Raw genomic sequence first — 26,745 nt, 5'->3', positions numbered from 1 at the left:
CATCTCATAATGAAAGACCCAGCAAAAGGTGTAGTTCCAAGTAATTATAGACCGATAACCTGTCTGCCAACCATGTTCAAATTATTAACTGGAATAATAGCAGATGAAGTGATGCAACGCTTATTAACTAACAAACAGCTTCCAGGTGAACAGAAAGGAAATTGCCCGAACACCAGAGGCACAAAAGACCAGCTGCTGATTGACAAAATGATTTTAGAAAATTGCAAGAGAAGAAAAACCAATCTAAGTGTTGCATGGATTGACTACAAGAAAGCCTTCGATTCATTGCCTCACACTTGGATACTAAAATGTTTAGAAACAACTGGTGTCAACAAAAACATTCAGATATTTATTTAAAAAGCAATGAGCATGTGGAGTACACAGTTAACAATCAATGGTGAGACACTTGGACAGGTTAGCATTAGAAGAGGCATTTTCCAAGGGGACTCACTATCCCCTCTGTTGTTTGTAATCGCCATGACCCCACTTTCACAAATACTAAACAAAACAGGCCTCGGATACCAAACATCTAAAACATCAAGTAAAATCAACCATCTGCTGTACATGGATGATCTGAAGTTGTATGGAAAGTCCCAGTCAGAAATCGAATCACTGCTAAACACTGTCCATATATTCAGTAGCGATATAGCAATGGAGTTTGGACTAGACAAGTGTGCTGCATTAATAATGGACAGAGGGAAAATAAGAAAAACAGAAGGAATAGAACTGCCCAATGGAAGCAACATCAAGAACCTGGAAGAGAAAGAACCTTACAAATACTTGGGCATTCTCCAGGATGATAACATTGCACACACTGAAGTTAAAAGAAACATTGGAAGTGAATACATCAGGAGAGTTAGAAAAATCCTCAAGTCCAAACTCAATGGCGGGAACACCATACAAGCCATAAACACCTGGGCTATACCTGTTATCAGATACACTGCAGGAATAATAGACTGGACCCAGGCAGAGCTAGAGACGCTAGATCGTAAGACCAGGAAAATAATGACCATCAATCATGCTCTGCACCCCCGCAGTGATGTTGATAGGCTATACCTCCCTCGCATCTCAGGTGGAAGAGGAATGCTGCAAGTCCATCAAACAGCAGAGGAGGAGAAAAGAGGCCTTGAAGAATAAATCAAGGACAGTGAAGAAGATGCACTTCAAATGGTCAAAAATGCGAAACTATTCAACACCAATGAAACAAAGCAGGCCTACAAGAAAGAACAAGTCAAGAACCGAGCAGAAAAATGGAAAAATAAGCCACTGCATAGTCAATATTTGCACAATATAAGTGGAAAATCAGACGTCACCAAGAGCTGGCAATGGCTTAAGAATGGCAACTTGAAGAAAGAAACAGAGGACTTAATACTGGCTGCACAAGAAAAGGCACTAAGAACAAATGCAATAAGAGCAAAAGTCGAAAAATCAACCACAAACAGCAAGTGCCGCCTTTGTAAAGAAGCAGATGAAACTGTGGACAACCTAATCAGCTGTTGTAAAAAGATCGCACAGACTGACTACAAACAAAGGCATGACAAAGTAGCAGGGATGATACACTGGAACATCTGCAAAAAATACAAGCTACTTGTAGCCAAAAATGGGTGGGACCATAAAATTGAAAAAGTTGAAGAAAATGAAGATGTAAAAATATTATTTGACTTCCGACTACAAACAGACAAACATCTGCCACACAATACACCAGATATAACTGTAGTCGAGAAGAAAGAAAAACAAGTCAAAATAATCAACATAGCAATACCAGGGGATAGCAGAACAGAAGAAAAAGAAATAGAAAAAATCACCAAATACAAAGATCTACAAATTGAAATTGAAAGGCTGTGGCAGAAAAAGACCAAAGTAATCCCAGTGGTCATTGGCGCCCTGGGTGCAGTTCCAAAAGACCTTGAAGAGCACCTCAACACCATAGGGGTCACAGAAATCACCATCAGCCAATTACAAAAAGCAGCTTTACTGGGAACAGCCTATATTCTGCGACGATATCTATAACAACAACATTGACAATAAAATTCTGGCATCCCAGGTCCTTGGGAAAGACTCGATGTCTGGATAAAACAAACCAGTCAATAACACCTGTCTGACTGTGTAAACAATAAAATAATAATAATAATAATAATAATAATAATAATAATAATAATAATAATAAAAAATGCCTGCCTAGAGGCAGTGATGGGCTGGATGAGAGGTAACAAGCTGAGGCTAAATCCAGGTAAGACGGAAGTACTTATTGTGCAGGGTTGGAACTCAGGAGATGATTTTGATCTGCCAGTTCTGCATGGGATCACACTTTCCCAGAAGGAACAGGTACGCAGTCTGCGTGTGCTTCTGGACACAAACCTCTCACTAGTGTTCCAGGTTGAGGCAGTGGTCAGAGGTGCCTTTTATCAGCTTCGGCTGATACACCAGCTGCGTCCATTTATTGAGATAAATGACCTCAGAACAGTAGTACATCTGCTGGTCACCTCCAGACTTGATTACTGCAATGAGCTCTGTGTGGGGCTGCCTTTGTATGTAGTCCGAAAACTGCAGTTGGTCCAGAATGCCGCAGCCAGGTTGGTCTCTGGGTCATCTTGGAGAGACCATTTATCTATCTATCTATCTATCTATCTATCTATCTATCTATCTATCTATCTATCAGAAACATTTGATATACCACCCACTCCGAGGACTCTGGGTGGTGTACAAAAACATGCAAAACAAGACAGCATTAAAATTACACTCTAAATAAAACTAAAGTAACTACCAAGAAGAAAAAGGGGGGGAAATGCAAATAGGTAAACTACAGGGTAAAAGCCTGGCGAAAGAGAAAAGTCTTCAATAGAGAGTTAAAAATCAACAAGGAAGGAGCTAAACGAATCTGTAGGGGAAGGGAATTCCAGAGAAGTGGGGCAGCAACCAAGAAGGCCCTTTCATGGGTCCTAGCACCCCAAACTTCTCGGAAATCAGGGACCAACAAAAGGGCCATCTGAGCAGTTCTGACCGGCGTGTAACTGGATGGGAGAGGTGGGTCTGTAGATAGACAGATGCCAAACTCCGCAAGGCTTTGAAGGTCAAAACCAGGACCTTAAGTTGAACTCGGTAGCGAATAGGCAACCAGTGCAATGACTGCAGGGGAGGTGTTACCCTGTCATATCTTCTGGCACCCATAAGTAAATGAGCCGCTGCATTCTGGACCCGTTGTAGCTTTCCGATCGTCCTCAAAGGTAACCCTAAATAGAGGGCGTTACAATAATCTAGGCGGTAGATAACAAGGGCATGGGTCACTGTCATTAATGCTTGCCGATTAAGCTAAGGGCGTAATTGACGAATCAGATGGAGCTGGGCAAAGGCACTTCTGGCTGCAGCCTCCACCTGCTGTTCAAGCAGGAGGTGCGAGTCCAAAAGGACCCCCAAATCACATACAAGCTCCTTCGGGGGCAGCACCACCCCATCTAAAACAAGGTTCACATCCAGCTGTTGGCCAGTACAAGGGCTGAGTAAAAGTAGTTCAGTCTTGGTCGGATTCAGTCTGAGCTTATTTTGATTCATCCAGACCTTAACAGCTTCTAGGCATCGAGTAAGCACAGAAACAGCATCTCCAGAATGGTCTGGGATGGCAATATACAGCTGAGTATCATTAGTGTATTGATGAAATCTCACCCCAAACTGGGAAATGACCTGACCCAGCAGCTCCATATAGATGTTAAAGAGGACAGGGGCAAGAACTGAACCCTGGGGAACTCCATAAAGGAGTGGCCATGGGTCAGAGTATCTGTCCTCAATGCATACTGACTGGACACGCCAGCTAAGGTAAGAACGGAACCACTATAAGACAGTGCCCCCGATACCCAACCCACGCAGGCGGTCAAGGAGGATAGAATGATCGATAGTGTCAAAAGCCGCTGAGAGATCTAAAAGGACCAAGAGAGGGACACTACCCTCATCAAGGTCCTGAAGAAGGTCATCTACCAGAGCGAGCAATGCTGTCTCTGTTCTATGCCGAGACCTGAAACCTGACTGATAAGAATTGAGATAACCAGTTTCCTCCAAGACCCTCTCAAGCTGGGCACATACAACCCTCTCTAACACCTTCACTACAAAAGGGAGGTTGGAGATCGGCCTATAGTTGTCAAGGACCTCAGGGTCCAGGGAGGGTTTCTTCAAGTGAGGGCGAACTATTGCCTCTTTAAGGGATGCTGGTACAAAACCCTCACGTAGCGAAGAGTTAACCAACTCCCGTAGCCAAGAATTAACATTCCCACCAGCTGTTCTAACCAGCCAGGAGGGACAAGGGTCCAAGCAACATGTTGCCGCACCTATATCCAAGAGAATCGTGTCCATATCCTCGACCAACTCAAAGGTGTCCCATATAACATCACAGGACAGAATCTCCTCTATCTGATCAGATCCTACAGAAGTAGAGTCCAACTCTAGCCAAAGGCGGGTGACTTTATCAGCAAAGAATTGAGCAAACTGATCACAGAGGCCAGATTGAATATCTTCCAGCTCCTCTCTCCTAAGACGGGAGCGGGTAATCCGAAATAAGGCCGCTGGACTAGAGTCAGCTGATGCGATAAGAGTGGAGAAATAGTGAGATTTTGCCACTCTTATCGTCCTAGAATATTCCCGAATATGGACAAGTAGTCGCATTCGGTCATCTTTGGCACCAGTTTTCCTCCAACGATGTTGCAAGTGTCTTTTGGTCTGTTTCATTTCCCTAAGTTCCTCAGAGAACCAAGGAAGCCGGGATCCACGAACCGTAAGAGGACACTTGGGAGCAATTTCATCTAACGCCCTCATGGCCTTGATGTTCCAAGATTCCACGAGCTGCGATGAAGAAATGTCTACCAGATTGCAAGGAATGTCCCCAAGAGCCTCCTGGAATCCGACAGGATCCATGAGGCGCCTGTGGCGGAACATCCGTGTTGTAGTGCTGTCCCGGTAGAGACAGGGGGCCCCTGCAATCTGCATATTAATCAGAAAATGATCGGACCATGGCAGGGGAGAGATGACAATATTTTCCAAGACTAGATCTGTCTGCCATTGTCCTGAAAGATAAACCAAGTTCAAGGTATGTCCACCCACATGAGTCGGGCCTGAAATGATCTGAGACAAGCCCATGGTAGCCATAGAGCTCATGAACTCCCGAACCATCAAACCCCCATCATGAGCTGGAAGATTGGAATAAGTCTCAGAATCATAAGTCTAGAGGTCGTAATCACCAGGCCTGACACCAAATCAAGGAGCTTGGAAAGGGCAGCAGATGGACAACGAGGAGGTCGATAAACCAGGAGAAGCCCAAGTTTGTCACGTTGACCCAGACTTACAGAAAAACATTCGCATCCCATAACCTGTGGGATAGGGCCCCTGATCAACATAAGATCTTCTTTAAAAATCACCATGACACTGCCCCCCCCAACTGTGACCTCGGGGATGATGAAACACAGAGAAGCCAGGTGGACACATCTCAGTGAGGGGAACACCCTCATCTGGATCTAACCAGGTCTCAGTGATGCAAGCCAAATCTGCCTGTTCATCTAAAAGGAGATCAAAGATGGAAGAGGATTTATTACAGACAGATCTGGCAATAAACAACAGCATCCTGAGACCATGGGTGGCTACAATCTGATCACTATGACCGGAAGGAGAGGAGGAGGGCACAAAGGAGAGAGCCCGCCTCAAGTGGCAGGACTTTCCCCCCTTAGAAGAACAGACAGAGGCGTAACTATAGGGGGGGCAGGTGGGGCACGTGCCCCGGGCGCCATCTTTTCTGGTCACGTGGGGGGCGCCGCCATGACAAAAAATTTTTTAATTTTTTTTAATTTTTTGTTAATACAAATGTTTCCTGCTCAGTGCAGCAGTGCTGCAGCAGTCAAGGGAGCGCGTCGGCGCCCCCTCCCCCACGAGTGGTCCCTTCCGCGCCCCCCGCGTCCCCCCCCATTGCTTTGCTGGCACCTGGCGGCCAGTCAGTGGCCTGGTTTGGCGGCGGTGGCGGGCGCTTGTGAGGAAAAACCTAAGTATAATGTAGTATGTTGGGGGGGCGGGGGCGCGCCATTTCAATGCTTGCCCCGGGCGCCGTTTTCCCTAGTTACGCCTCTGAGAACAGACCCTCCTCCCCCCACTATAATTCCCAAAGCCAGTCACTGTTGAAACAACCTGTCCATTTCTTCTATCAGTAAAAAAGGTATCACCAAAAATAGCCAATCGCCAGGGGGCCCTGGAGTACAGAAGAGAAATAAAAAAATGAAGAGAACTAACATAAAAATAAGAAAAATTAAAAGGAATAAAATTAAGAAAATCTACAAAAGTGCAAAGACCATATCACTCCTATCTTAAAAGATCTATATTGTTGAAATGTTTTAATCTTTTTATCTGTTTTGTTTTGTTGTAAACCGCCCAGACACTTGCATTTGGGGTGGTATACAAATGTGTTAACTAAATAAATAATACATACTAAAACTTCCCCCAGCATTATGGACTTCTCAAGGAAGTTGAGTTTTCGCATAATATGTCTGAAGTATGATAGTTTGAGCCTGGTCATTTGTGCCTCGAGTGAAAATACTATGTTCTATGATCCATTTGTTTGTTTTCCTGGCTGTCCAGAGTATCCTCAAAAGTCTTCTCCAACACCAAAGTTGGAAAGTGTCAATACATTTTCTATCTTGCTTTTTCAAACTCCAGCTTTTGCATTTCCAGCTTTCACAAAGTTCAGCTTTTGGTTTTTGATTGGTATATTCTAAATCCCACCCTCTTTGCTTCATGGCAACCCTTCCCACTTGTTTGCATGCTGAGTGATCCCCTGATCTGAACTCTCTTCAGTTTCTCCCTAATTATGGATGAGTAACAGCAGAAACTTCTGTTGGGATGGTTATTTAGCAAAGAGCAACAGCAGCTAGAGATGCAAGTCCTGACTACATGAACATTTTTGTATGCAGCTCTTCAGTTTGGAAACTTGGGCTGTTTCTGGATTAAGCCATTTCTCTCTGTAAGCCTCAGTTGCACCAACACCAGTTGAGTATTACTGGCAATGCAATTGCTTTATTACAGGTACTGATTGTGGGGGGTCAAGAAGTGAGAGATGGTTTAGATCCACCAGTTCTGGATGGGGTTACACTCCCCCTGAAAGATCAGTACTTGGGAATGCTCATGGATCCCAACTGCTCTCTGGTTTCTCAGGTTGAGGCAGTGGCCAGGAGCACTTTTTATCAGCTTCAGCTGATATGTCAGCTATGCCCATTTCTGAACATAAATGACCTTAAAACAGTAGTACATATGCTGGTACATTAAGTAGCACATATGTTCCAGGCTTGACTACTGTAATGCACTCTACATGGGGCTGTCTTTGTGCATTGTCTGGAAACTACAACTGGTACAGAATGTGGCAGCCAGGTTGGTCTCTGGGACAACCTGAAGGGACAATATAATATCGATTCTGATAGAAGTGCATTGGCTGCCAATATGTTCCTGAGCAAAATACATTGGTCATTACCTATAAAGCCCTGAATGGATTAGGTCCAAGGTATGTAAGAGAGTGCCTCCTTTGTCATGAACAATGCAGTCTATTAAGATCATCTGGGGTGGTCTGGTTATGGTTGCCGCTGGCAGGTCTGGTGGTGACTGGGGCTGGACCTTCTCTGTGGCTGCCCCAGGGCTTTGGAATCCACTTCCTATCAGAAGAGAAGATGGAAGAGCTCTTCCATCACTGATTGCTTTGTAAAAGACCCTTAAGACACACCTGTTTTCTCAGGCTTTTAATTAAAACTAATTTTAACTGTTTATTTTACTCTGTGAATTTGTTTTGTGAATTGTTTTTAATTGTTTTTATTCTGTGTTTTGTTTTTTTAAATTTCAGTATTGTAATTTGGATTATGTACACCGCTATGTATAAATAATTCTGGGGTTGTCTCACAGCACCAAGAACCAGAAGAGCAAAACACATGGTTCATGCACCCATAACAGCAGATCTGCTCCAAGCTTACCAGAGAACAAAACAAATCCCTATTTATGGGCTGCAATGTCCCCTCTTTATATTACTGCTTTATAGAAAAATCTGTAAAATGTAGCATAGGTTCCTGACATGTAGTCTGCATTACCCTTTGGATCTATTTTGTATGGGATGGCACCCTATACCTAAATCAATGTCTTAGTGTCACCACGTGCAGAGCTACAAGGGTCCAAAGGTGTTTCAAGAACATGGGCCTGGGGTGGGGAGGGGAGGGCTCTTCCAGGGTCTCTCACTAGTTTCCTTCCCCTCACTTGCCACTGCAGCTCCTGCTTCCCCTTGCCACGGCTCCTTGCCACCTGCCACCACCCTTGCTGTTTCTCCCCATTTGATGTCCTTTACTGTGAAACAGGGATGGCCCTTCTATTCAAGGAATGGGACAGGCCCTCCCTGCTTCACGGTGATAAATACTGGCGGCAGCCTGCAGAAGCAGCAGCGAGTGCTGCTGCTCTGGTAAGGAAAGAAGATGCATGCCTTTGGAGCATGTGCTGATAGGGGGCATGGGCCCTACTGGGGTGAGGGCAGAACACAGACCCCTGCTGTCCTAGCTATGCCAGTGAGTGTCACCTTTGGTCCAGCCAGCAGGAAGCTGGTAATTACAAAGCGGTTGCTTTTGAAACACTTTTCAAAGCAAACAATGGTACTAGTAATGATGGTATATGTCCACACCAAACAGGAAAATGATTTAAGTCAAATATTAAAGGAGAAGTGTTTTGGGACTTAAAGAAAAATCAGCACCCATCATGTAGTTTTAGATGTTGATGATTCCTCATATATACAAAGGTGGAACTGGCTTTGTATAAACTTGGACATATATAGAATAATTATGTACACAATTCACTGTCGATCTTTCGAGTAGCTATTATTCTGTACAAACATTATAGTCATAAGCAGCTAGACACAGACTAGTAAACACAGAGAGAGGAATAAATGAATACACATTTAACATTTGTTTTATTTTTCAAATTTGTATGCCACTTTTTGCCTTGTGGCCCCAAAGTACCTAACAACATTATTTTCAATGGCTTTATTTTAATTAACTCAGTAAACCAAAGACAGTACAAAACCAATGATGAAGGCAGCATAAACCACCAGTATATGGTAGTTATGTATATAAATACTTAGATATAAATAAGCGGTATACAAATATTTATAGTAGTAGTGGTGGTGGTAGTATTGGTATATCAGAAAACCTCAGCTCAGTCTCAAAGGCCTCACGGAACAGATAATAATAAAACAAAACAATAAGAATTAAGAGACAGCATAAGAGCTGGGAGAAATGGAGCATTGTTAACCCCCCTGGACTGAGGAATGCCGCTGAGAAGTTTCTATCCTTCATGTTGATCAGCTGAGTTTCAGCTGGGGTAACTAAGTGGAGAACCTCCCTCGATGACCTAAATAGGCAGGTAGAATCACCTAGGAGCAGGCATTCTTTGATGTACCTGCATATGGGTACATATGGTGAAAGTACAGGTGGCCGGTTATCGGCGGTTTCAACAACTGCTGTTTCACGTATCCGTGGATGGGTCTTAGCGACCCAGTTTCTAACAATTAGCTAAAATTAGCCTATTTGCAGTTTTGAATGGCTGGAAATGACCCAGAAATGACTTCTGATGTCCAGCTGCCATTTTACAGTATAGAGCCATTTTGTGTATCTTTAAAGCAAAGATTCCTGCAGTTTTACCTGGAGAGCAAAGTACAGTACTTTTAAAATCTTATTTCTGTCTCCTCCTTGTTTTTGTTTTTTTTAAAGCCCTTTTTGTGTGTGTAGGAATCTAATCCCTGGGGATTCCCATAGGGGTAAGGTTTCATTTTTCGCGCCTACAGGCACGAACAGAACCTCTGTGAATAAAAAGGACCACCTGTACTTCCACATTGTCAAGTTTGGCTATAAACACTGAATTCAATTTTACCAAAGGCAAAAAATAAAATTTAAAAATCAATTTTATATGTATTATTTTGAAGTCAAAACACTTTAAAAAAACAAAAGGTGTGTCCATAAATTGCCTTAGAAAATGGTATGGAGATTGCCATGCTGACGTTCGTAATATACCTTGAAATCTGTACAGAAACATAGTATAGAAATGTAAAGTGCTATTTATAAACAAACACACACGTATGTAATCAAACATTTTCCCGGCTCTCATGAGATATGTGTTATCAACATATAAGATTGTGAGGTTGTAGGTGTCAGGTAATGATATACTGCTTCTCAGATAGATAGATAGATAGATAGATAGATAGATAGATAGATATACATACTATATAATACTCTTTAAACATACTGCTGTGATTTAATTTACCCCTGCTAACTGAGCAAAAAAGCCCCTTTTAAAGTGATGGCTTCCTCTTATTTAGTAAGAAAAGAGCAACTGTCTCTATTTTGCTCAGCATAGCACCCCCTCCAATGGCAGTTTCCTTATTGTTTCTTTTTCGATTGTGTTCTTTTGAGACAATGAACCATCTTTTCATACCTTTTGCTATGAAAACTCCCCCACCCAAGCATTATTTTAGATTAATAATAATAATAATAATAATAATAATAATAATTAAAAAACAGGAAAATGCATAGGACACAAGCCAGCATAGTTCCATTCTATGGATGGGACTTAAAAGTGCTTACTGATATCACAGAGAGAAATGTACGTATGTGCTTAACTTCTCTAAGTGAATTCAGAAGGAATTAAAACTACTCAACTTTGGCTGGAGAGTTACCTTAGTATATTAAAAAAACAAAATGTAAGAATGCTATAGAAAAATTAAGGTGGATAACTGGTTATTTATAAAAATATTACCACTTGGTGCCACTTTCAGGACACAATTTTAGCTTGTGAATGCTTGGGTTGGATGGTACAGCTGTCTGTGAGCTCTCATAATAAAGCCAGGGCTCTCAAGTCTCAACACATAAAGCAGGCTTTGCTAAGGAAACCTGGTGAGTTGCTAAGGAGACTCAAGGTTGTCCCCAGCCTCCTCCCAAGTTATGAGGCTTAACTGAGCATGGAGATAGAATCCTTCCATCAGTCCTTCACTCTGGATAGTCATGAGTGCCAACTAAGCACTCCTAGTTTTCACAGGCTTTTGAGTTCTGAGGTGTCCCTCCCATCTCATGAGTCTGCTAACTGTGATATACTTTTATCTTGAGGCAGAACTGAAAAACAAATGCTTTACTGCCAACTGTTTCTATCTTAGATTTGTTTAATCTTAACTACCCTCAAGGAGGCTCAAGCAAAGGAAGGGTCATTATGGACAAGTTTGAGACCTCTTGGCAGCAGAACAGACGTTTTTATGCACTCCTTCCTGACAGCAATCCCAACCATATTGACTAGGAAGTGATGAGACTTACACTCAAGTAACAAATTCCAGTGGGATAGCCTGGCCACATTAGTCACACATACTTCATGCATTTGATGAAGTGGGCTTTAGTCCAGGCATGGATAGAAGATAGCCTGGGATCTACTGGTAGACTCTGAACTTCTGTCTTCCAATTTCAGTCTTTAAAGGCCCTTACCCCCTTTAAATGAGGCTGCTGAAATTAAAAGAAGCTTGGAGGAAAAGCAGGAGTAGATTTCTGTGTGAAAGGACCCTGAGTGGACTTTCAGTACTGAAAAACAAATTCCTGCTGCACTCTGTTCCTTAATTTCAAGTATATGTTGGCCATCCCACTATTTTACACCTGGCTTCAGCAGTTCTTTGCAGGTGTTATATATATATATTATAATAATAATTATTATTATTACCTAGAGAATAATATTATTCCCTAGGGCACCTAGGGAACTGCAACCTTGAAGAGCACCTCAATACCATAGGCGCCACAGAAATCACGACCAGCCAATTACAAAAAGCAACTTTACTGGGTACAGCCTATATTCTGCGACCATATCTATAATAACAACAATACTGATAATAAAATTCAGTCATCCCAGGTCCTTGGGAAGGACTCGATGTCTGGGTAAAACAAACCAGTCAATAACACCTGTCTGACTGTGTAAACAAGAAATAATAATAAACAGTAGATCCTGCAAGCCTGCCCACGCTGCTCCAGGAAAGTCTTTATAAGTGCGTGTGAACACACACACGTATTAAAATGGAAATAACGATGAATGGTGGGAGCCCGCCCAAGGCCTTGAAGTGGAAGAGGTACCGGCCGTGACAAAACCGGAAGAGAGAACCTTGAGGAGGCTCAGTGACCCAACCCAGCAGCAGGCTCAAAAATGTGGCAGAGAAATTCTTACGTCTCTTCGTCATCGCGTGAACAGAAGCGTATCTGTCTCGGAGGCGGGCAGGGCTCCAACCCCCCCACCCCGCAAGCTTGAAAGGGGAAAAAGCAAGCCGCCTAGCTAGCTTGCCGCCTCCTTCGTTCAGGCTGGAGAGTGTTAGTTTGCGAGCGGGCGGGGTGCATCGGAGGAAAAGTGAATGAAATGTGGCGTGGAGAAGAGGAGGGAGAAGCTCCCTCGTCTCGAAGGCGAAGCTGCTGAGCCAGGAGAGGCAAGAAGCGCGCCTCCACTCAGCATCTCGCTCCCGCTATCCCTCATTCCTTTCGCAGGAGGAGGAGGCGGCGGCCGCGGTAGAGGGAGAGGCCCCTCCCTCTCACACCTGTAGCGCCACTCTCCACAGCAGCTAGTTCTTGCTTGCGCGGCTCCGCCAGCTCCTTCCCTCCCTGCGGCTGCGCCTCTGCCACCACCCTCCCGGAGTCGGAGTCAGAGCAGCAGCGCCGCTGCCGCTTCCTCCTCTGCAGCCACTCGGGCCGCCGCGGCCTTGACGTAGTTTCCTTCCAACATGGCGAGAGCAGGCTGCTGCTGCTGCCGCTGCTATTGCAGCCGCTGCCGACTCTGCTAATGGAGGCTGAGGCGAGCAGGCGGCGCTGGGACTGAGGGCGCCGCGATCCCGGGAGAGCCCGTTCTCTCCTCCTAGTGACGAGCGGGGGCTGCCACAGCGTCGCCCAGCCTTCGCCGGGAGGGATTTACACGGCAACCTGCTGGGGCAGCTGCAGCCGGAGGCAGCGAGAGACTCCCCGCCACCCCAGTCTTCTCCCCGCTCCCTCAGTTTCCTCGCGCCCTCATGTATGAGGGGAAGAAGACGAAGAACATGTTCCTGACCCGGGCTTTGGAGAAGATCCTGGCCGACAAGGAAGTGAAGAAGGCGCATCATTCCCAGCTGCGCAAAGCCTGTGAGGTGGCCCTAGGTAAATTGGGGCGCGGGCGGGGGTGTAGGAGAGGGAGGCAGAGGCACCTGCAGCGGGGAGGACGGGCCTTGGGAGCCTGTGGTCATGGTGGGAAGAGGCTGACCACAAGGGAGAGCCAAGCCAGCCAGGCTGTGTGATGTGTGGGTCTTTCGGGGTGATTGGGGAGGGGTTATGGGGGAAGGAGGAGGCGAAGGTGTCTGTTGGAGCAGGATTCGGGTTAGCTCGGCGGCGAGCAGGAAGAGGGAGGACGGGCAGCCTGTGCTACCACTGATGCATGAGGCAGGCCTTTGTGATCTGGCAGAGTAAGGGATGGAGCTGCTGGGGATGGGAGAGCGGAGGGAGCTGGAGAAGAAGGCCGTGTGTGTGTGTGTTTCACGTTTTTCTTGGCGACAGGGAGGAGTTGTGCGTGCGGATTTTGCTGAGCCGATGGAGTTTGTTTTATTAGAGAGCTCCCCCCTTGTTGACAACGAAATGCAGGCGGTTGCCTTGACATGGCTTTCATTCACCGCCTCCCTCGCGCACATAACACACCCAGGATGAATAGGCAGAGAAGGTGTGTAGAGAGCTGACCTGGAAGGACAAGGCCGTCTGGGAGGGAGCAGGTGACCGGGCGGGGAGGAGGAGTGAGGATAACAGAACGGAAGGGGGATGGTGGAAAACAAGGGACAGTCAGTGACACCCTCCTGGCCACATTTAAAATTGATGGCTGCTGCTCTTAAGGTTGAAAGGCTGTTGTGTCGGGAGGACGAATAATAGCAGAGAGGGATGCAGTGATATGAGGAGCCTTTGAAGTACATCTGTGTAGATGATCAGAAATCTATATATGGATAGAGATATTTCTTTTGTGTATTACATGGTGATTGCAGCCAGAATGAAAGGAAATACATTACATGAACGATGTTTTACAAGGTGAGCCCCCTCATCCAGGATTTAGGCTTAATCCTTCCTGCTTTTCAATTACCCATTTTCAGTAACTGAGGTTAAAAGTGTTTAGGTGGCATGACATGTAGAAGTAGCACGTGATTTACAGTTATGATGAAGATAGACAAGTACGCACTCCTAGATTGAGCTGACCCTGTGTTTGTTAAAAAGAGAAAAATAGGCAAGTAAAATGTCAAGTACTTTAAATAAATAAAGACTTCATGTAGTCTAGAACTACTGGTTAATGAATTTTCCCCATCCTTAAGAATGTGGTGCACTGTTCCCTCTAACAGGGATTTCCAGATGTTGTTCACTACAACTCCCGCATCCCCAGCTGCAGTGGCCTTTGGCTGGGGATTATGGGAGTTGTAGTCAACATCATGTGGGAATCCCTGTTATCGGGAACACTGATGTGGTGATAAAATATCATGATTTTGTTTTGCAAGCTCTTGTGTTCATGCAGCACTGTCCATTTCATAAGCATGAGATCTCTTTTTAAAACAGATCACCAATCAACTCAATTTGCTGCTTGAAACTAATTCTGTACCCTGATCCAGAGAAGGAGATTCATGTGTGGAGATGTCTTCTACTCTGGATTGGGAACTCCAACCAAAGTCAGATATGCATCTGAATCCGTGAATGGACACACATCAGCAGGGTTGGCTGCAACTCTTGTGCTGCCAAAGGTGTGGGAGCAACATAGTGTCGCTCCCTGTGGAGTACAAGCACACTGGCTAAGCTTACCCCCTTCCTCAGGACCCTCTTTTATTACTGCCATATGCACAATGCACTGCACATAATTTTCCTCAGTAATGCCTTTTCTTCCATGCACTCCCATCACATTTTGTTTCTCTACACACTCCCTATCCCAGCATGTCTCCTCTCTCTCTCCCCATCTCTTTCCACTTACTTATCCCAGTGCATCTCTCTTTCTCTTCTCCCATCCACCTACCCATCCCAGCATGTCTTCTCTCTTTGTCTCTCTCCCCTCCCTGCTTCATTGGGCCCTGTTCCTTTCCCACTTACCTTACCTGGTGATATAAGCCAACAGATGCTCTATGCCAACACAGTTTCTGGTTCAAAATGTTTCTTCCTTTCACTCCCTACACCTGTTGGACTTCTCAGAATCCAGAGTGGGAGGCAGGAGTGGAGGAGGAGGATGGAGGAGAACATGGAAGGTGGCTAGTGCACCATCACAGGGTAAAAGAGTGGGGGATTGAGTGCAGTGAAAGGATGGTGGCCCAGTGGGGGGTGAAGAGGGTGGTAGCCCAATAAGATGAAGTGAGTCCATAGCGATGGGATGATGGCACTTGTCTTACCATGCCTTATGGTTGGACTGCTTCTACAATCAGAATTCACTTTGCTTTCATTGAGATGTGCATTCAAATGAACAATTTGTTATGCACAACTATGTGTGACTAGAGCTGGGTTGGGTTAATCATCACAATCATTTGCACAAATCACAATGTACACTTGTGTCTGTAAGTAGCCAGTTCTTTGAGTTTTAAAATTTTTTGATTGTGAGCTTTTCAGGCACAGGGAAGCATCTTCTTTATTTTTCTATATAAACTACCCTGAGAACTCCCCCCTGCCCCTAAAAGCGATATATAAATATTTGTCACAATAATAATGATGGACCTTTAATTTACCTTATGGAATTCCATTTATCTCCTCTTTGATTTGTGATAATCTTTTTGAAATTATTCAAATAGAGAACTCATGAGGCCAACAGTATAGTATTTGCTTCTGTAAGATGCTCCAGTCAAGACCAAAAACTCTATTGTATAGCTAATCATATAGTTGTTTACCACTGTAAGGCCTCAATTCTGATAGTTCATCTTGCATGTAGAGACACTGTCTTCACAGAGTTTCATTGACATCTTGGGGTAGCTTTGTTTTCAGATGTGTTCCTAGGTTGATCTAGCACAGGATCTGCTACTGTTTAAACAGAATCCTGACAGATGGACATGAACAAGGCCAAGGAAAACAGAAATAATAACTGGAAGTATTCACAGCTGGAGAGTTAAATGATTAGCAAAAATTCACAATGTGGTATTTAAATTAGGTTGATGCAAAATACAACAGTCACAAATGAGATATAGCAGTAGTTAAAAATATTACAGTTTAACCTTATGAAATAATTTATAGGCCCATCCACAGAGATCTTTTGGGAACTTAGTGGGATGGTATTTCATAATTTAATGAGATTATGGTTTATGATGACCCAGACAAACAAACTGAACTAATTTAATATTGTTTCATTTGTTAAATATTAACTTTAAAAGACATGGTAGTGAGTCACAGAAGCAAAGGAGTCTTGTCATTGGGATGCAAAAACTGAAGCAAATCTATTTCCGGGTTCTTAGTAAATTGACTTCTGTAGAAGCTTATGCTGACTTTTAGAGAAAGGAAACATAAGAAAAGCCTTACTGGATCAGGCCCAAAACCTATCTAGTCCAGCATCCTATTTCTCACAGGGGCTCATCAAATGCCTCTGGGAAGCCCACAACAAGGAAATGAAGGCATACCCCCTCTCCTGCTGCTGTTCCCCTGCAACTGGTATTCCGAGGAGCTCACTGCTTAGAACTCTTCTGCAATAGTTCAGTTGAAATGAATGGGAATTGCACAAGAACATGGCTAGTATAGTTCAACTTCCACTCATTTCACTGAGGTTTGTACTATGATTCATTTAAAGATGTTTGCCTGAGTGATATTCTCAGTGAATTGTGATATAGTTCTTTTATAAAATAAAAATACCCATTTGGAATTTTTAACTTCATTGCTAGTGCAAATTTTAGCACCTTTTCTGAATCCATATAGAATCTAAAATTATAGCAGGTAGCTTTGTTAGATGAATTTATTTAACTTTAGAAAGTTAATAGTTAAGTTTCTGAATTTTCAATATTACTTAAGTTAAATATTGAAAAGAAGTTTAAATGAATTTCTGACATTACTGATATCCAACAGGGTTGCAATCTCCGCATGCTTACCAGGAAATACGTCCATTAATCAAACTTGTGGAACTTGCTTCTGGGTAAGGGTTGGGCTGCAATTTTAAAACAACAGTTACCAGGAAGTAAATCTATTAGAGCTCTGTGGAATCTTATTACGATTATTTACTACTTTTACGTACTTACTGCCTTTCTGCCAGAGCACTTAAGGCAGTTTACATTTTTATAATAATGGATTCCCTCCCCATTTTGATCAGATGTGATCAAATCATACAAATGTGTTAAGCATTCAAAGTTCGTTGTGGATGTTTCAAACAGAATAGTTCTATGAATCAGCTTTGGAACACCCTCCTTGAAGAGCTTCGACATTCTCCCTCTCTCAGTGTTTCTAAAAAAAATCTTAAAACACACCTTTTTAAGGAGACTTTTAAATATTATTATTTTGTTATATCTAGTAGGTTATTTAGTTTCTTTAGCTTCTTTTTTGCATTTTAAATTTTTATTGGCTTTTACGATAGCTTTACATTCAAATTGCATTCATTTATTTAATTAAGTAAATATTGACAAGGGTGTGTATTAGCCCCTTACTTATTTAACCTTTATATTAATGATTTGATAAAGCATTTGCAGACATCTGACACTCATCCACCAAAACTAGTCAACAAGAAAATCCCAATCCTGATGTATGCTGATGATGCAGTAATTTTATCTCAAACCAGGGTTGGGCTTAAAAGAGCATTAGATGCCTTAGCACTATACTGCAGAGAGGAGCATCTACAGATCAGTTATGACAAATCTAAAATTATGTGCTTCACCAATAAAGTAAAAAAAATTGTATGGATGCTAGATGGACATCGACTAGAACAGGTAAATCAAATAAAATATTTGGGGGTAATTTTTCAACAAAATGCTGGGAAATCAGCACATATAAGTATGGTCACAGAGTCGGCAAAACGTAGCACAGCAGCAATCAAGATTTTTTAGAACTCAGGGTGCAGGCTTCATTCCAGCTGCTTTAAAGCTCTATACTGCAAAGGTCATTCCGCAATTATTGTATGGTATTCAATTAGGTCCATACTCAAGGTTTGACATTCTGGAAAGAAGCCAATCAGGGTTCTTGAGGAACTTATTTGGCATTCCAAAATGTACAGCGAATGTGACTTTAAGGACAGAGGCTGGATTTATAAAAATTGAATCTCGGGCCTGGCTTCTAATTATCTATTTTTGGTTGAAAATACATCTGCGACCAGTTGGTTTAATTCCTGAGTTTCTCTCAGCTAGTCCCCAGTCACTATGGTGTGCTACAGTAAGTAATAAACTCACCTTTCTAGGCTTAGATCCAGCTCAATTGCCGGAACTGGGTCTAGCGAATGCGAAAAGAGTAGTAAGACAATGCCTTGTTGATATTGAGATCCAAGAAAACTGGGCTGTACTTCCAGAGTTTTATAGAGTAATAAGAACTAAGATGGACCTTTCCCCCGCAAAATATCTGTCAACAATCACTTTCTCTAAGTTTCAATGGATATTTACGAGAGTAAGGGTTAACTCCTTTCCATCTGCACTTCTAGCTGGGAGGTTTCAGGATGTGCCTTTAGAGGAACGACACTGTAGTTGTGGGTCAGGAGATACAGAAACTGTTGCACACATTCTTCTCCATTGTAAATTCCATTTATATCCTAGGGAACGTCTTATTGCTCCTTTAATATGTAAACTGGTAGATCAATCCGATGATAATCTTGAAAAACATCTGCTTTCAGATAAAGATGCTTCAATCTCTATTTCTGTAGCTAAGTTTAGTTATATTGCTTTAAAGAGGTATAATGGGACATCATCCTAATTCTAAACTGTGTACGTACACACACACACACACACACACACACATTTTAATGTCTATTAGTTTTTACTCTCTGTTTGGTCAATGACTGTAAATAAAATTACAATTACAATTGACTTCCCACTTACCTATCTGTGCGGTTTGTGTTAACTATACATATAAATCATTGCTATAATAATTCAAAACATAGATATTCCACATTACTACTCGATTTTACCCTACCCAACCTGCTGTTAATACTATATTTCAAACCCTGCTAAAAAATCCATATTAGAAAAAAAGTTCTTTAAGTAAAGTAAAAATGGTTCCCAATCTTCTTTGAAAGATTCCGAATTTTCATCCCTTATAAGTGCTGTAAGCTTTGCCATCTATTTTCTTTAGCTTCTTTAGCTTTTTATAATTTTCAGTTTTAATTTGAACCTAATAATTGTTTTTAATCTGACTCTTTTTAATATTTAATATTATTATTTGTATCTGTGTCTGTTATTGTTGTAAGCCAAGCAGTATTGCACTGGAGGGGCAGGGTATAAATATTTCAGATAACTAAATAATGGGAAGGACTAAATCAAAATTGGTTGATTCTGATCCAGATCTGCTTTATTTTTTCTATTTATCTTTTTGTTATTTTTTCAATGTTTAGTATAATAATAAAGTTTGGGACTACTACTGGATAGTCAGGTAGTGGCTGCAGCCAGAAGTGCCTGTGCAACAGCTTTAAGACTGTGACAACTCCTATCTGGACGCTATTGCACATGCATTGGTTACATTCAGCTTGGCTACTGTAATGTGCTCTATGTGTCAGACTGCCCTTGAAAAGTTTTTTTTAAGAAATGTAAACTGATACAGAATGCTGCTGGTAGACTGTAGCTGGGAGTCCAATCTATGAAATATATTGCTCTGGTTTTGTTTGATTGGCTCTGGTTCCCAATCCATTTCCAAGCCCAATTTGGGGTGGTGTGTTTTGATTTTTAGAGGCTCTAACAGTTTGGGTCTGGGGTACCTGAAGGTCTTCCCAACACCATAGGAATCTGTCCGCCTACTGTGTTCATCGGGAGAAGACTTGTTCTAGGATCCAAGGCTGTTTGAACTTTGCTATTTTTGATTGTTTTGTGTTTGAATATATTTTAAAGCTGTGCACTTTTTAATGCTGAATATATTTTAATACTGTCTTGGGTGCATCTCGTAGAAAGGCAGTCTATGCATTGTATTATAAAATATAATGACATGCATACAAATGAACAGTGTCTAGTTGGTAATAATGGTTAAAATGTACATATAGCTAGTCTATATGAAGAATACACATTGGATATTGCTTTTTAACATCTATTTATACAGGGAAGTTATGTAGTGCTAATTCAGCATGGAAGTGCTGAATGACTTTTTAAAAAAAAAGATAAGAAGCAATTACATAGATATAAAAGAAGTTATTCTAGATTTTGAACTTTCTCCCTAAATATCACATTTCAGTTTCTTTTTATAAACAGTTTGAGCTTTGTGCAATGTTATGTGGTGTGTGTATGTGTCTGTCTGTCTGTCCCCTTTCTTAGCTCATGACAGTGGTATATGGGTCTACCAAATAAGCAAGCCTGTGCTATTCTGATAATTTAATTCTTCTTTCTTGTGCTGGGGAAATTGTCAGATAGTACATCTTAAATTTGATCTACCCCATTCTAATTACATGAGGCCTTTATTTGCTCTATTTCTCCCCTCAATGTTCCTTTTGTTTTCTTGAAACTCATTTATTGAGTGCCAAGGAGTCCTGCAAATAGCACAACTAATACAAACCGGAGTTTTCATGCAATAGACAGAGGCCTGGTTCCAATGTTATACTAAATCATGCTTTAGCAGGATGATCATAAGCTTTTGGACTCCTATTTGCACGCACGAGAGGAAGTCTTTTGCTTCCATGGAAGGTTAAGAACAAGCCAGCATTTATTGTGTTGTCCAAACGCAGCTGTTCCTGGATTTTCCTAATCTGTGAAGAAGCCCTATGAAATTGTGATTCAGTTCTAGGAAGCCTTCATAAAATTAAGCTGCCTGATTGCAATCCTATGCATACTTACTCAGGGATAAGTCCCACTGGAATTGTTTGTACTGATCCATGGAACCTTTCCCCCTTTGCATTTGAATAGTAAGGGGGAACACTCATGCCTGAGGCTTGAGATCATCATTCTAAACCATGATTAAATCACTGTTTGTCATAATGTCTGAACTGAGCTAGTGCCATTAGCTTTGCTTTCTGCTGCTTCATGAAATGAGCAAAGCATGTTAGTAATGTGGATACTTAATTCCCTGCTTTGGATACCTATAAAAAAATTCAAAATTAACTTTTCTCTTTTGACAGACAAGCTTTCTCCTTTTTGCAACATAGATCAATATTAACTTCATCTTATTTTTCTTTGGTGCTTGCTATAGAATAACAATTTGCCTGGTTTTCTCTACGTGAGCTTTACACAATTTCATATTGTTTGTGGGATTTCTGTCTCAATTATTTCCCATTTCTTTTGAAATGTTTCCATGAGTTCTTTGTATGTATTCCATCTGTGTTTAATTGGGGCATTTTTTAAGGTTGGTCAAAGCAAATATGGAAAAGTGTCTGAAACCCCTCAAGTTTAGTACAGCTGAACTAGACACTCTGTTCCAAGGGTTAGAGACAAGGCTACAATATTGTGTGTACACTCTCGCCTGTGTTTGTCCTTGTCTTTCTCTACCCAGTTGCAGCATTGTGTGACCACTGCTAATTTGGGCTAGAATGAACTTTGGGAACTTATGTTTTGATTAGGGTTTTCAAAATGAGTTTAGACACCTTTTAACCTAGCTTGGCATTTGGCCCAGGTATTGTGCAGTACCAAAACTGGGTGAAGAAAGTTGGAGAACGCTCAGGATTCCTATAGGGGTGTGCACGGAACCGCCACACTGCAGTCCGGCACTGGGGTGGGGGGTCGCTTTAAGAGTGGCAGGAGGGTTTGCTTACCCCTCCCGCCACTTTCTGTTGTGGCGCCGTAATTAGTAGAGTAAAAAAAACCAACAACATTTACATCGTGCGCACGCGCAAAGCATTACTGGGAGCTTTGCAGAGCCACAGCAGGCAAGGGGCGGCAGGGAGGTATCCTGCCGCCCCAATTACTCTACTAATTACGGCGCCACAGTGGAAAGCGGCGGGAGGGGTAAGTAAACCCTCCTGCCGCTCCTAAAGCGACCCCCACCCCCAATCCGAACCACCTAGGTCCGGACCGGTCCGGAGGCCTTTTCAATGGCCTCCGGACCGGTCCGGGCCCATCCCTAGATTCCTAGTCTGTTCCTGATTTCGAAACTGATGTTCTCAGTTGTAACATCTGAACTGCGCATTTCCCCAAAGTGTGATCTTCCCTGTGCTTCTGGGGTCATGGGTTGTGTTCTCATAATCCTAATTCTTTAACTAACTTTCTCTGTGCTCTCCAATGCTTAACCACCTTTTAATGCAACATAAGAGGACTTAAAAGATAGATCTTGCCGCTGTGCAAACCTCCCTCATTTAAATTAGCCTCACAGAGGAAAAGTGTTTTTCTTTTTGATACAATGAATCATCTTGACTTTCACACTTCCTTTTCTTCGTTAATATCACAATTTTAACAGCATATATTTCTTGTTGCAGCAACAGTCTCTTTTGCCTCTGTCATATTTCTGAACTTATCTTTTCACTTTCTAAGCCTTGCTTCTTGTTTCTTCTACTTCTTAACGTAAAATTGCATGTCCATGCACACAAGTGGGAGAGAGATTAATCTTACTAATAAATGATTTTGCAACTTCTGAAATCTGGTCTAAGAATTCTTGAAACATCCTGGTATATATTAGCATTTTTGATCACGGGTTCCCAAGCCAAAGGTCATTGTGGCTGAGGATGATGGGAGTTGTAGTCCAACAACATCTGGGGACTCAAGGTTGGGAATTCCTGATTTAGATGGAGTAGTGCTAATACTACAAAAGGTTACTAGGCTGGTTATCTGTTCAGTGATCTGTGTTAAATAATTGAGTGAAAGCAAAAAATAATAAAGGTATCAAGTGATAGCCTTAAATGTGAAAACACATTTTTATTGTACTACTTTGCACAATATAATAAGAATTATAGCATCTTAGTAACAGATATCAAGGATAAGTAAAACAAGGTAATAACCCAGTGCCCATTATGTGAGAAGGAAAAAGCAGCAAAACTGATATGATTGAATCAATAGCCTGATCCTATGCCAGTTTACTCAGAAGTTCCATTTGGTTCAGTGGGGCTTACTGATGAATTTGGGATTGCAGTTGCGCTGCTCTATCTTCACCAAATATTACAAATATTCACCAAACTTCTTTAGAATTCTAATGGTTTTTCCTTCATAAAGCAAGTGGCAAGAACATTTAATGACACAAAGCACAGATGCAGAACTACATGTAGTAAAATCATTCTCTTTATTAAGCAAAGGGAGAGTAACTGGCCCTATCCATCCCCAGCACAGTGCCTCCAGTGACTGTTGCTGCCGTTCCTTTTTAGATTGTGAGCCCTTTGGGGACAGGGATCCATCTTTATTTATTTATTATTTCTTTTTGTAAACCACTTTGGAAACTTTTGTTGAAAAGTGGTATATAAATAATTGTTGTTGGAGGAAACTGGATACAAATATGGGAATGGACTGTTCCATGTGGAGGGAGGTATTACTTCTAACAAGCCAGTTAGATATGTTTCTTAGGTTTGTGCATGAATCGCGATTCAAAGAGTGATTTGCAACACATCCCTGGCACCTTTAAAAAGGAGGAGAGCAGGTTCATATCTGCTCCTCTGCCACTTGCCGCAGCTTCCTGTTCAGGTGCCCCCTCCCCCGCTTCTACCTTCCCCAGCTACCCTCACGGATGGCTGTAAACACAGGGGGAAGCCATTTGCGTGGTCAGCATGGTTGACCGACACATCTAGAAAGCAAACCTGAAAGGAATCACCCTGTAAAACACACTGGATACTGCTGTGCCTGGAATTAATCCATGAGTGAAATTCATGAAGTTATTGCAAGTTGCCCTTTCAATTTTTTTTTTAAAAGCCATGTATAAAACGGCACCAAAATAAAATGAAGTATGAGAAAGGCTTATTGGTATGATAAATATACTTAGACTCAAAAGAGAAATTATTATTAAAACAGTTTCAGCCAATTCCAAATTGGTGTTGGGATTTGGCTTCTCTCTCTCTCTCTCTCTCTCTCTCTCTGAGGATATCTGTATGCGGGCAGGTTCACATGGGTGAGTCCTTCAAAATACCTTGGGCCCAAACAATAGGGCTTTAAAGGTTATAAACAGCACTTTAAACTGGCCTGAAGTGATGAATTGGGAGCCATCTAAGGTATGGGGTCTTTTGTTCAGTGTTCCTGGGGTTCTAGAATGCTCTCGACTGGGAAATTCACATATGTTCTTTCCTTGTCTCTCTTTGGAGATTGAAAACATTTTTATTCTGCTGGGCATTTGAGGGGTTAGTGGGGAACTTTATTCTTTCTTTTATGTTATTCTTAAAAATGTGTTTATTGCATTAATTGTATTGTTTTGTTTCTATATTGGTTTACTTCTTATAAACCACAGTGTGATCAGATTTCTGTTGAAAGGTAGCCTGTAAATAATGTTGTTAAATCAACATGGTCAACTGCAAATGCTTTTAATCTGATTTCTTTTTCTTCATGTTTTTCCTCAAGCACTCATTTATTGGTTTCCTCCTTTTCTTTCTGTTACTCTATCTTCTGCAATAGCGTATTATTGATGGGAGAAACTGATATTGTTGCAAAATAGACATGCTTATAACATAGCTATATGACCAAAACCATTCGATTCAATTTGTGTTCTTTGTCATGTATAAATTAATATAACATGAAGTTCTTGTTTAGCTAAGTGATTCAAGGCACATGGGCTCTGCTGATTATAGAATTTTGCTGCTAAATACACATCATTGTTCTCATTCTATTTGTGTTTTGTTCATTCTCTTCTGTGCTGGAATTTAACATTTGTAAGTCTGTTCCTAATGCAGCCTTTTCTCATTTTGTGTGTTTTCAAAGGAGTTTGCTTTAAATCTCATTATCTTGCTCTGTACATTTTCAGCAACAAGTTGATATTAAATATTCCCCTTCATTATTTGCTTAGCATTCTTGAGATGCATTTTCTTTGCTTGATTAGTCTTATTCCTGAACACAGTGTATAAAGAGAGAAAATATTGAGCCAGTTGCAATTATTTCAGATTACTTTCAATTAACGTGCTGAGCTGCATTTTGTGATTGGCTTTTGCAGCATATTACGTAGGTTCATGTTTACTGTTTAGTGTCATATGGAGTTTTATGTAATATTGCAAACATATGTTATCCATGCTATTCACTGAACTGTGGCTTATGGATGAGCATTTTCAAGTTGAATAAATGTATAGGTCTGCAAGGCCATAGTTCCATTGGCCATCTATGTCCTAAACGAATTTAAAATGCATTTTTCTAGGACCTGTTCATGCCAAACTGGATTTGCAAAGAAAATGTCAGCCTGTTTTGAAAACACCAGAGAATCTGTTTTTGTCCTGAATGAACTTGCAGATTGGCCTGGCTTTGGTACAGAATCTTTGCTAGAACAGTAAATGTAAAGTGTGCCGTCAAGTCGATTTTGACTCCTGGTGCTCACAGAGCCCTGTGGTTTTCTTTGGTAGAATACAGGAGGGGTTTGCCATTGCCTCCTCCCATGCAGTGTGAGATGATGCCTTTCAGCACCTTCCTATATCGCTGCTGCTTGATATAGTACCAGCGGGGATTCGAACTGGCAAACTTTTGCTTGTTAGTCAAGCATTTCCCTGCTGCGCCACTTTACTTACCTATTATTGGCATGTTATTCTTGGTACTAATTCACTTAAACTTAACCAGTTGAAGTAGTAATTATCAAGTGATAAGTTTCTTACATGGTAGCCTGATGTCTAGAGACAGTGCCTGTTCTCAGATGATTAAAAATGCTTGGTACACACAGTGAAGCTGCTTCACCGTAGCGGGAATTATCATGTGTGAAATGCTGTATGATCTGCCCTTATTATCACTAATCCACCTGTCATATGTTCTACACCTAAAGTACTGGTTATAGTCTATAGAAAAGGGCAGTCAATATATAGTAGCAATTAATCACGAGTACTGAAAACTGACTTTAGTTCATTGTGCTGACAGGAATATGAAGACTGTCCAGTCCACCCCCCTGGCTCCAGGCAAGAGCTTTCATACACTGAATCGCATTCCTGCTGAACATCTTCACTCAAACTGATTTTGCCCCCTTTAAAGTATGCAACAAGCAGCAGTTAACAAGATACCCAGTAGCAGACGTATATGGCTGTCCAATAAAGAAATATTTTTTGAAACGTTTGTGCAGTTCTGTTTGCCTGAAGCATGTAGCAGTTGCCCCTGTGCAAGCAGTCAAGTGGCAAATGGCCATCAACACAGTTCCCTGGCCTGAATAAAATAGTGTTTTGCATGGTGGCTATGCTTGCCATTCTGTTCTTCTGGCCTTTTGTCCTTGTTAAAGCAGAAGATGTGCAGCCATAGTACAACTGCCATAATGCTGAATGGTTTGAACTACACGTGCTTTCCCTCCTCTTGATTACCCCGGCTTTGCAATCGGAAGAGGGTGGGCAAAGCTTGGCACTTGTTACAGCATTGTTAAACTTCAGATGGCAAATGCAGCACAGTATGGCAGTGGTATCCTTGCCTCTTCTGGTGTTCAGATAAGGATGAGACTAACAGAGATGAAGTGGGGAGAGCACACACTGAAGTGGATGGGTGCCATGAGTTCTGATTCTCATCTATGAAACCCTTATGGACTTAGCAGCTATATATCTCCAGGATCGCCT

General features: G+C 42.0%; 1 protein-coding gene and 1 long non-coding RNA gene across 3 annotated transcripts in view; both read left to right on the top strand.

The window, feature by feature from the left end:
- The first annotated feature begins 12,139 nt into the window (after window positions 1-12,139).
- ARFGEF1 (ADP ribosylation factor guanine nucleotide exchange factor 1) overlaps window positions 12,140-26,745 on the top strand; it is a 125,687-nt gene continuing 111,081 nt past the window's right edge. The window contains exon 1 of one of the 2 annotated variants that reach the window (XM_053249255.1): window positions 12,140-13,184. In XM_053249255.1, coding sequence (XP_053105230.1) covers window positions 13,061-13,184 — 124 coding nt within the window. In that variant the 5' untranslated portion in view covers window positions 12,140-13,060. The remainder of the gene's footprint in view (window positions 13,185-26,745) is intronic. The other variant, XM_053249256.1, reaches the window with a different exon arrangement.
- On the top strand, window positions 13,442-26,244 carry LOC128324564 (uncharacterized). Its single transcript, XR_008306939.1, has 2 exons — window positions 13,442-14,093; window positions 26,069-26,244. It is a non-coding gene; the product is annotated as an uncharacterized LOC128324564 (long non-coding RNA).

This window comes from Hemicordylus capensis, chromosome 4 (genome assembly GCF_027244095.1).
Source record: "Hemicordylus capensis ecotype Gifberg chromosome 4, rHemCap1.1.pri, whole genome shotgun sequence".
Lineage (NCBI taxonomy): Eukaryota > Metazoa > Chordata > Lepidosauria > Squamata > Cordylidae > Hemicordylus > Hemicordylus capensis.
This window is presented reverse-complemented; position numbering and strand designations above follow the sequence as displayed.